A 12,592-nucleotide genomic window follows, 5' to 3' on the forward strand; every position below is an offset into this window, starting at 1 on the left:
AATTTTTACTGCTTGCGGACGTTAAGGGGTGTAATGAATGAGCACAATTCAAGCACTCAAAATTTCTAGTTGCAATCATTGCTCTGTTGAGACCTAATCATTAAATAAAGCAAGTATAGACATGTTAATTTGTAATCGTAAGTTTATAATACCACTTATTAGACGAAAACTATATATTTTTATGGCTCTTGAACTGCATGATTTTAAAAGTTTATATAATACATATTTATTTACAACATACGAAAATGTATTTGCTTTTTCTTTACCAATAAATTCTGATTGATTTAATTAACGATTTTTCTTTGTGCAAAAAAACATTAAGTTGAACAAATGTTAATTGCAAACACTTATCCATTCTTCAACTTGACATTCTTCGCATTCTACGTTGCAGCACCAGTGAAACTTGCAATGGCAACGCTCAGCCCGCTCCTCCTTTACCAAACTGTAACCGCGGCCACAACACAATGATGTGCAACCGTCGCTGACAGTACTGTTTAGATTGCACCTTCGTCCCGATGTACCTAAAACAAAAAAGGAAAATTAAGTTATATACCTATACGTGTGTATGGATTGGACAACTTAAATTTTGTATATTTTTAATAATTAATAAAAACACACAAAAGCAAAGTGAGTGAAAATGTCTAATCGCTAATTTAGTCTACGTGAGCTTGGCGGCATCAGCTACTTTGAATGAAGTCAGCACAGAAAATAAACAAACCTTTGTCTGCAAGTTATTTGTTTGCAATTTTCCGTAACTTATTCCTCCGGTTCTGTTCTATTTGTTTTGTTGCTGTACTGATGCCATGACCCTTGGGATGGCGCAATCTTGTGTTCTATGCAGGGTTTAAAATTGCTTGAATATTTTCTACAGAAAGAATTTTATTCGCGTTTTGGTTTTGAAAAGAAAATGCGACAGCATCAGCACAAGCATTACCTTTTAGCGCGAACAATAGGCCGTTGCTTTGACCTTGAACAAAACGCATAGCAGAAGCGACATAACATAACATCGCGCAGCATAAAGGGTGTCTTTTTAAGAGCTATAGGAAAGTTTTTCAAAAAAAACACACGTAAAATTCAAAAAAATGCATGAAATTTGTATTTAATTCGATAGTACAGTCCATATAATTTAATGTTTGAAGATTATTTCATGCTAATGTTGACCGCGACTGCGCTTCAAATGGCCCATCCGCTTAGTGCAATTTTGGCATACTCTTTCCAAACTTTCGGCCGGTATCTCACATATAAATGCTTCAATGTTGCCTTCCAATGCGTTAATTGAAGCAGGCTTGTTTGAATAGACATAAGCTTTAACATAGCCCCAGAAAAAATAATCTAAAGGCGTTATATCGCACGATCTGGGTGGCCAATTGACAGGCCCCGAACGTGAAATAAAATGTTCACCGAACTCGCCTCTCAACAAGTCCATTGTTACGCGTGCTGTATGGGATGTGGCACCGTCTTTCTTAAACCACATGTCATGCAAGTCAAGCTCTTGCATTTTGGGTAGCGTAATTTCACGGTAGTGCTCACCATTCACAGTAACGTTGCGATTCTCAGCATCTTTGAAGAAGTACGGTCGGTCCAATAATACCTCCAGCCCATAAACCGCACCAAACTGTGACAGTGGATCTTCGGCCAACTTTCCAAAAACCCATTCACCAAAAATTCTGCGTTGCGGTAGGTCGTTCAGCTTCAATTTTTGCACCAGCTGTATTTTGAAAGGCTTCACACCTAAATCCTTTCGCAAAATTTTCCACGTTGTTGAGTAACAGAGGCCCAATTGCTGCGAACGGCGATGAATCGATAATTGATGGTCATCATTAACACTGGCCGATACAGCTGCGATATTTTCTTCAGTTCGCACTCTGCGTAAGCGTGTTGGTGGTTTAATGTCCAATAATATAAATTTGGTTCTAAGTTTAGTCACAATAGCTCGAATAGCCACTTAGTGGGTCGATTAAACTGACCATAAAATGGAAGAAGCGCGCGATAACAGAACACGCATTTTTATAATAAAATTCAATGATTTGCAAGCGTTGTTCGTTTGTAAGACGATTCATGGTTAAATTATAGACCAAACTGAAGATGTTTGACAGTGAAAGAAAGCTCAAAACGTATGTCAGCTGTTTAAACCAACTGTTTAAAAAGATAATAGCTAAAAAATCACCCGTTACTTCGGCTAGGATATTTGGAAAATATAATAGTCCTCTCTCGACGAACAAAACTAACATTCTACAAGACTCTCATCATGCCCGTCCTAACGTATGGCGTAGAAGCTTGGACGATGACAACATCCGATGAAGCGACGCTTGGAGTGTTCGAGAGAAAGATTCTGCGTAAGATTTTTGGACCTTTGCACGTTGGCAACAGCGAATATCGCAGACGATGGAACGATGAGCTGTATGAGCTTTACGACGACATAGACATAGCGCAGCGAATAAAGATCCAGCGGCTACGTTGGCTGGGTCATGTCGTCCGAATGGATACAAACGCTCCGGCTTTGAAAGTATTCGATGCGGTACCAGCTGGTGGTAGCAGAGGAAGAGGGCGGCCTCCACTGCGTTGGAAAGATCAGGTGGAGAAGGACTTGGCTTCACTTGGTGTGTCCAACTGGCGCCGGTTAGCACGAGAAAGAAACGACTGCCGCGCTTTGTTAAACTCGGCCAAAATCGCGTAAGCGGTTATAGCGCCAATTAAGAAGAAGAAGAATAGTAGGAGCACACGATGACTGTGGTTCTTGCGACAGCAAGATTTGCTGTTTCAATTTTAATATAAAATTTGCACATCACTTAGCATCATCATGTACCTACTATATGTATATGTATATGTACATATATGCATGTATTATGAGCGTCAAACGATAGTAAAAAGTTGAAGCAGTTTAATTTATTGAAAATATAAACCATAAAAAAAACCACAATAAATGCAAAAATTATTTCTTTTTGTTGTTTCTGAAACCTGCTTTTTAAGTTACCTACCCCAGCTGCAAAATATAAGATATATGGGTGTATTGGTCAATAAGTTCATAGCGGTTTTATATTTTCTTTTATTTTACAACGATTAGTTTGCTGCTTGGCAAAGCGTAAGTATTCATTCGATAGAACTCTTTCTGCTGTACAAAACCATATTCAATTTTTGAGTTATTTAATTCTTTGTTTGTTTTGAGGCTTAGAAATGGAATACCCAGGAGGCAAAACTTCAACACCTGCTCTTCTTTGCATTTTATCGAGGTCAAAAAGCTGCCGAAGCGACCAGGGACATTTGCGGTGTGTGTGGAGAAGGTGTCATGGCGAGTCTATAGCACGGAGTTTGAAAAGTTCAAAAATGGCGACTTTGATGTCTATTACATGTCCAGCAGTGGAAGGCCTTCTGAATTCGATGAAGAACGTCTCAAATCATTTTTGAAAGAGAACGGTCGCCAAACCAGTCGTGAATTGGTGGAAAAAAATGAACTGCGATCATAAAACGATTCTAAATCACCTTCATTTAATGGAAGTTTCCGAAAAATTTAGGGCGTGGGTGCCTCACGAGCTCAATCGATGGAGACAAAAATATTTGGTGAACCGTCAGTTTTTGTCGTGGCAAGTACCCGATTCTTCGTATATACATATGTATGTATGCATATCCATATGTATGTAATTATGTCTACTAAATGCGCTACATAATGGCGGCAGTCGTAGCGAATGGCGATTGTTTTATAGCTTCTGTGAGTGAAGTGTGCGCAGAATTATAGACTAATGATGTAAAAAAGCCGCTATTACCTAAAAATAAATTTACGTCTTCAACATTTCGTACTACTGAAAATTTAAAATCCACTCGTTTTTGTTCTCTCATAGAAGATAAATACTTAATTAGATAAATCTCCGCGTTTGGGATTATCCAATTCATAAAAAATGTACGAAATAAATAATATAGCCGTGAAGTTAAAAACTTACTTGGAAACCAAATTGCTGCCTTTTGTTACTGTAGTGTATCTACATATGTTTACATATACATTTGCCTATAATAGTGCTCACACCCGCCAACGTAAACGTACGTTCCGTGGCAGCTGACACGATTAAATTAATGAGAGCCCCATGTAAATGAAAATTCACCACGGCTCCGTTACGTAGCATCTTATATCGTATACGTGGGTAAATGAAAAATTTTGAATGTTTCCGTAAAAACGTGTCAGCTGATTGCTCTCTCACCTTTCAGTGTTGTCAATGTACTGTTACCATTGTACTGTTTCGAAATCATTTACAAAATAAACTTAGACACATTTTAATTTTTATTAAAATAACTTCAAAACAATGATGAATAATGTTAATTATAGATAAATTTACTATTTGCATCTCTTGGTTTTTGTTTTTGGTTTATTATACAATGAAAAATAGTAAGTGATAATGCGGATGTGTGTCAAAGTATGTATGCAAAAATATGAACGGTAACATTGTGTCGATACAACTAAACACAAACCCACACGAACCGATGTATGTACATATTATGTAAATATGTAAGCAGCTATTTTCTATGGTCACAAGTTTTGCTAAATTTTGTGTATCTTACGGGCAACTGGCAGGTGAGTGTGGTCACCATAACAACGAGCATTTAGAGCATTTTGATCGAATCGCTTACTTGGCTGCGTTACACAGTGTTTTCTGAGCGGAAACAAATAAAACATTTTACTGTTTGAAATATAGGCATATTGGGATTGTTGAAATCCTTCGGAAAAATTATTTTAACTTTCATTTTATATTTAATTTCATCGCAAGTTTAAATGAAAAACAAGGATTCTTCGTAGTCTAGCTCACTAAGGAAAAAATTTTTATCAAAATTCATTAATTTTTGCGCACTGTTTATATTGACCGTTTACTCTTTGTGTTTACGAGCAAAGCCATCATTGGTCGCCACTATTACTCGACACGATGATTTGTTTACGTTCCTATTTTTATATACCTTACCTTATGTAAAATGGCAGCCGCCGCAGCCGAATGTTTGGTGCGTGACTAACATTCGGAATTCAGAAAGAACGTAGGTTTGAGGCTCGGTGAAAGACCAAAATGAAGAAAAAGTTTTTTCTAACAGCGGTCGCCACTCGGCAGTCAATGGCAAACCTCCGAGTGCATTTCTGCCATGAAAAAGCTCTTCATAAAAAATATCTGTCGTTCAGAGTGGCTTGAAACTGTAGGTCCCTCTATTTGTGGAACAACATCAAGACGCACACCACAAATAACGGCTAAACACCCAAAAAGAGTGTACGCGCCAATTATATATATTTATGTATATATATATATACAGTGGCCGACAGAAGTCTACATCCACCCCTCCCTTTCGTTGTTTACAAAGTACAAACACTTTGCTTAAATATGTGTTTATGCAATTTCATTTCAAATCTTTTTCTAATCGACTCAACTAAAACAAATCCATTCTTTAACATAAAACAACATAGTTATGCTAAAAAAACGCAAAAAAGCGTTGACAAAAGTGTGCATACAGAACCGGTTTCCTAGCTTGTACCCTATGTTGTGATAACGGTAAAATACCGTTTGTCTATTTTTTCCTTTTCTTATGTTTGTTGCTTTGCTAATATCGATTTTAGTTGCAATTTGAGTACTTAAGCATCTACAATGGCTCCCCGAAAAGAAATATCAGTTGACGTTAGAAATTTAGTTATTCAGCATAGGAAAGAACAAAAATCATATGGCGAAATTTCAAAAACCTTAAACTTAAGTCGTGCAACAGTCCAAACCATTGTAAAAAACTTTAAAAATAGTGGTTCCACCGAAAATAAGCCGCGCAGTGGACGCCCGAGCAAACTATCTCGCAGAGACGTCAGCTTGATTCTAAAAGAAGTGGACAAAAATCCCAAAAAGTTTCTGCTCCGAAATTGGCCGACGATATAGCAAGCTCATACAACAAGTGTGTTCATCCAAGAATAATTCAAGGAGCTCTGAACAAAAATGGCTTTCATAGTAGAACACCACGAAAAAAAGCCTCTTATTTCTAAAAAAAAACCATAAACTTCGCCTGGAGTTCGCCAAAGCACACAGGGAAAAGGGGATGGATTTTTGGCAAAGAGTTTTGTTTACAGATGATTCGAAGTTTAATATATTCGGTAGCGATGGAAGAGCAAAAGTATGGAGGAAAAAAGTACTGCACTGAGTCCAAAGAATTTGGTATCAACAGTGAAGCATGGTGGCGGCAATGTAATGGTTTGGGGAGCTGTTGCTGCATCTGGAATTGGAAGATTAGTATTTATTGAGTATGGATTGTTATAAATACAAATCACTATTGAAAGTCAATCTGAAATCTTCGGTGGATGATTTGGAGTTTGGTCCAGGTTGGGTCTTTCAAAAGGATAACGATCCAAAGCAGACAGCACATTGTGAAGGATTGGCTGCTTTACCATGTTCCAAGGCAATTATATACACCACCGCAAAGCCCAGATTTGAATATTATTGAACATGTCTGGGAAATTTTGTATCGAAAAATTAGAAAAAATCCGATTTCAAGCGCCTCAGTACTCAAAGAACGACTAATAGAAGCTTGATGCTAATGGTGGACCAACTAAATACTAAGAAGCAATCTTACTTAGAGTTAAGTAAAGTCTTTCACACTGGAGTAAGATACTGTATGTAGATTCTGGTCAACGCTGGTTTTAGGTTTTTTTGCCATAGCTTTGCTATTTTATGTTAATGTATGGATTTTTTTTTGAGTTTATAATGATTAGAAAAAGCTTTCAAATAAAACTGTGTAAACACATTTTTCACTAAAGTTGTTGAACTTTCATTCCAGTGGAAATGGACCCCCCATTATGGAGTATGTAGACTTTTGTCGGTCACTGTATATATCTATATATGTTGAGCATATGCCTGATTCGGTGCAATTAAAGTGTAGAGAATTCAAACTATATAAAATGCGGGAACACAAAGACTTATGGCTATTTCGTTCTCTCAAAACAGAGAACAGTATTATAAAAAGTAAGAAACGAGAAACCGGAATACGTGAGTGCGAGGAGCTTGAGATGCTGGCCAATGGGAACAACGCCCGAAAGTTCTACCCGAAAGTTCGGCGGCTTACAGAAGGTTTTAAGACCGGGGCGTGTTCCTGTAAGAACAAAGACGACGAACTGGTGACTGACATCAAGAGCGCAATTAAATTATGGAGGGAACACTCCATGAACTCGTTCAATAGTGACAGCTACGCATGTGATATAGAATCTGAAGATCCCGATACCCCAATCGTTGACGACGGAACTGTTGTTCTGCTACCCGACCATGACTAGGTGAGAATGGCGATGACACTGCTAAAGAAAAACAACGCTGCGGAAGCCGATGGACTGGCGGTTAAGCTATGCAAAATATGATCGGATGAAAGTATGCCTGTCGACTGGAACTTAAGTGTACTCTACCCAATCTATTGAAGGGTGATCCTGCAATCTGTGCCAATTACCACGGGATTAATCTTCTAAATTTCGCCTATAAAGTACTAGCGAACGTATTGTGTGAAGGACTGAAGCCCACGATCAACCAACTGATTGGATCTTATGCCCTGAAAAATCTACAAAATACATGTCTTGGAAAAGACCCATGTAAGGAAAATTGACAAACACCATCTTTTTGTCGATTTTATAACTGCATTCGACAGTACGAAAGGAGTTACTTATACGCCACGATGTCTGAATTTGATATCCCCGCAAAACTAATACGGCTCTGTAAGGTGATGTTGCTCAATACCTAAAGCACCGTCAGAATTGGGAAGGAACTCTCCGATCCGTTTGATACCTTGCTTGTAACAAAATTTGAGAAACAATAAATTAATAATCGCCATCTGAAATGCTAACGGACTATACTATTAGAATTGGAAATATTTTTAACTGACAATGCAATTGATATCATGCTTATTTCCGAAACCCATGCCAGCAAGCATAATAAAAAAATTAATATTGTAAAATGCGTAGAAATGGATTGTTATAAAGCAGAACATATATAAGCGACTACAGTCTGCATCAACACTTTGACTGGCCCAATAAATATACATATCAGCTGTTTATTGTCCACCCAAGTAGTATATCAATATCTTGATTATTTCAAACCGACAACTAGCAGGAGGAGACTGCAATGCTAAGCACGTAACATGGGGATCAAGGATAACCACCACTAAGGCAAATAACAACGGCATATTAAGCACAGGAAAACCGACGCATTGGCTGACACTGAAAAGCTTCCTGACTTAATCGATTTTTGTATTACGAAAATCCTGACTCATGAAAACATTGCAATAAAATCGTGCATTGACATATCAACAAACCACTAACCAATTATAATAACTCTCTACGGTAGACCTGTTGAAAAAAGCATCACTTCGCTATATAACCATAAGGCGAACTGAAATATATTTCGTGATGTCATAAAAGAAAACATGGAAACCAGAGTCCCTTTCAACTCCACTATCGAACTGGATTATGCAATTGCATACTTAAATGATGACATAATAAAAGCAGTAACACAATCCATACCAATATTAGACACTTCAACAACAAAGAAAAACCCTGCTTTTATTTTAGACCAAAAACAAACAAACCGCACACTAAGAAAATAATGGAAACACTCCAGACACCCAGTCGATAAAACTAAACTAAACAAATCATCAAATGAACTCAAACAGATTCTCCAAGAACATAAAGACAATCAACTGAAGAAGTGCCTTAGCAGCCTCGAAACAACTACGGCTACCAACTATTTTCTATGGAAGCACATATTCACAATATTTACAAATAGCATGGATAATAAAAGCATTGAGCTCCCAAACTCAATTGAAAATGCAGATCACGCATTACAAAACACGACAAAAGAAGAAATAAAATATTATACATATAAAGAAACTCACAGACAAAAAGGCACCGGGACATGACGAAATAAACGGGAAAATACTAAAGGAACTACCCGATACTATAATAAACTACAAACGAGACCTCTTTACGGAATAATTAGGCTACAATACTTTCCAAAAGCGCTGGAAAGTTGCACAAGTTATAGCGATCCTCAAGCCAAACATGAAAGCCACTGTTGCAAGCTCGTACAGACCAATTGGCTGGCTGCCCATCCTCTCCAAATTGTTCTAGAAAATACTATTTGATAAAATTGACCCGATTCTAAAACAAAAAGACGCTATCCCCTCTCACCAGTTTAAAAATAAAAATAAATAATTGGCGCGTACACTTCTGTTAGGTGTTTGGCCGAGCTCCTCCTCTTATTTGTGGTGTGCGTCTTGATGTTGTTCCACAAATGGAGGGACCTACAGTTTCAAGTCGACTCCGAACGGCAGATATTTTTTATGAGGAGCTTTTTCTTGGCAGAAATACACTCGGAGGTTTGCCATTGCCTGCCGAGGGGCGACCGTTATTAGAAAACTGTTTTTATTAATTTTGCTTTCACCGAGATTCGAATCAACGACCTCTCTGTGAATTCCGAATGGTAATCATGCACCAACCCATTCGGCTACGGCGGCCTCTCGGCCTGTCACCAAAATAACATTCAATTGTGCAGCAGATTCATAGAGTAGTAAACAAAATTTTCTCCTCATTTTGTTTGTTTTGTTCGTTTTTTTTTTGTATTAATAAGGTGCTTGACGTCATAGTTGCCAAAAATAAAAATAAAGTAAATTTTTTGGGAAGATCCCACCTTCTATATTCAATTCGCCTTGTGCGGCAGCAATAGAGCGGCAACAGTGACTGAGCGACAGCGGGCAGTGATAGCGGTGAGGGCGACGGCCGAAGATATGTAGCGGTAATAGTATTCTCTTGAATTTAATTTTTTATTTGTGTGATCTGCACCTTTTTTTAGAGTGGTAAACTGTAATTCTGTATTATAACGGCACCTGAAACTCATTTCATTTGTTTCGCATTTTCGTTTTGTTTTTGCTTTAAAAATGTTTGCCTAACAACTGATCGAACATTTATTTGCACCACTGGGCCCGTTTTTGTATATACCCTACAGTTTGACCCAAGGATGATAGAATACCAGGTTTGCCCTTCAGCTAAGGAATTGAGTGCCGGGCACTCGGCAGCACTATTCTGCGCGCTCATTTCACACGTACTCCCACTCTCGTCCAATCAGTCGTTGTTCAGACGGCAAAGGATGCTGTGTTGATTTTTACCGTATATCACCAAACCAATCTCAGTTTTTACATAAAGACCTCTCTGTCATGACCCCGGTTACGTTAGCTAATCAGCTGATTCTTTCAAATTCGCTGAGAGCCGGTTAACGGTCTGATATTGGCCACATCTTCTTAATTCTTTTTACTATGTGTTATCCGACACGATTTCATGTGGGATCTTATATTGCGGATTTAAATGTGCAAGACAACTGCGCGTGTAAACTTCTCGGCAGCCTTCAAGAACACAGTCGCGCGAGCACGTCACAAAAAAATCGCACTTACTGAGGACAACCCTTCACTCCGTAATATCCGCACAACTTTTTCTAATCGCACGATATGCATTTTGCGATTTGGTGTGGTTATCCGGTTATCAGGTACCAGCTAATAAAACGACCACCCCTTTGAAGACATTAACGAGCTGTCCATAAGTACAAGCAGATTGTACTCAGCTTCTTCGATGATTAATCTAGCGGAATCTGCTGATAAGCCCAATTTCGAAAACTATTCTCCCCATGCATTTCTCCAAATATGCATATATGGTATTCTATGCGTGGAACTGGGTACTTTTCGAACATAAGACTGGGCTTCAACATTACCTAAACATCGCCGCTTACTTCTCCATTTTTCTTTGTCACTGGAACTATTGACGTCGTCCATTCACAGTAATTAACCGGCTGTAATTAGTGATTCACTACACTGCCGAAATAAATTAAATACAATTTGTACTTAAGATACGTAACTTACCTTGAATATCTGCGGTCAAGTCTCGTTCACAAAAATTCGGTGATCTTTGGTAATAAAATAATGATGTTTCGAGCGACCCTGCTGACCTTTCTTCATGTTTATTCGTCTTTGTTTTACGAATAGGCCGGTCATTGCCTTCCCGTTCGTCTACTCGTTCGATTTTTTTAGCTGAATTAAGCTTTTTATTGCGTGAACGCTTTAGTACGACAATCGGTTCTCCATTTCCAAAGTTCGATTGGTCAACTAATATAGCTCGTCGAAACTGATGTTTTAGGACTTTGCCTACTATGTGAAAGTTAGGCGCAGATTTCCAGCATGTTTTCAATTGGCAACTGCCGGACATTCCATGACATTTACATCGCAACTCCATGTTGTTAGAAACGGCCTTAAAAAAATACGAATTCATTACATCAACTAAGTGGAAGTGAGTGCAGAATATTTCGGTTTTTATAGATAATTAGATATTGTATTAAATATTCGCTTTTCTCATATTTTGCTTTGTGGCATAGATTGAGCTGGATTTCATAATGACTTTACTCATAATTTGAACACCTCTGAAATATATTTTCGCCAATTTTTTGTTTAAATTCTAATGCAAAATTATTTTTCTTGGTTCCGACATATTTCTTGTTTTCAAACTATATTTTCTTGATTTAACAATGCAAAAATTAAAGAAGGTATCATAGTAGAATTTATTGGAAAAAGTTGAAATATTAAAGTGGCAAAGAGTTTGAATGAATTTCAAACAATTTCCTTGACTATGAAGGAGGCAAAAATTATGGCATCATAGTTGAGTAGCGTATGTGGTATCCACTGAAATTCATTTTTAGATAAGCATTAAGGGGAAGAACCAAGATTTGAGGGTTAGAATAAAATAATATGCCGACAGATTTTTTTAGGGGAAAATTTTTTATTATGAATCAACCTGAAAATACCGTAAAAAATATTAAATGAAAAAAAAAATATCAAATGTTAGGGTTATATGGTTATGTGTATATTTTATATACATATATATATAATATATATATATTAGTATTTGTTTATTTTATATATTTATATATGTGGATGATGCGTTGGCTCATCTTCGGTTATTTCATCTCGTGATACATAAGTGTTCAACATTGCGAAAAAACAACGAACACCAATTGTTCGATATGCATTTGCTAATAACATACAATTTTAAAATATTTCGTTAATTTGATGATGACGGCAATGTTACAAATGTCGTCGCAAATGTTATCGCAGATATCATAAATATCATTGGAGATGTCAGCGGAGCTGTCTTCGCAGATAAATGCGCAGCTGCGAAAATAGCATATACGCGTATCACAGTTGGAAGCACGGAAGACGCACATAAAGTCGCAACTAGGAACGATTGAGGCTGAAATACATAAATGCCGTGAAAAGTCGCCTCTGTGAACTAAACTGAATCACCCCAATATTTTAACCAGACCGAAAGTAAAAGTTCCATCATGGAGTACTGCAGATAAAGTCGCAATGTGGGTTGTCTCACTTAGGGGTTCTGGCGCCAAAGTACTGCAAGCAGTTACACAAGCCGAACGGACGGAAGCAACAGATACTGGAGATAAACCATCGTAAATCGAAACAGCATGGAAATGAGCGATAGTGCATGATTTCTTCCCTAACATACTGATAAGCCGTTTCTGTGGCATATCCTCGCCACACGGCTCGCCTGATCTTACTTATC

The 12,592-nt window shown here is 37.7% G+C and overlaps 1 protein-coding gene across 1 annotated transcript in view; it reads right to left on the reverse strand.

Moving 5' to 3' along the window:
* Positions 1 to 297: 297 nt before the first annotated feature.
* The window catches only part of LOC129248797 (protein Wnt-10b), a 167,697-nt gene continuing 155,402 nt past the window's right edge, over positions 298 to 12,592 (reverse strand). Inside the window, exons 6-7 of the mRNA XM_054888413.1 lie at positions 10,885 to 11,269; positions 298 to 521 (exon numbers count right to left, since the gene is read on the reverse strand). Coding sequence (XP_054744388.1) covers positions 334 to 521; positions 10,885 to 11,269 — 573 coding nt within the window. The 3' untranslated portion in view covers positions 298 to 333. The remainder of the gene's footprint in view (positions 522 to 10,884; positions 11,270 to 12,592) is intronic.

The sequence above is a fragment of the Anastrepha obliqua genome, chromosome 5, assembly GCF_027943255.1.
Source record: "Anastrepha obliqua isolate idAnaObli1 chromosome 5, idAnaObli1_1.0, whole genome shotgun sequence".
NCBI classification, from domain to species: Eukaryota; Metazoa; Arthropoda; class Insecta; order Diptera; family Tephritidae; genus Anastrepha; species Anastrepha obliqua.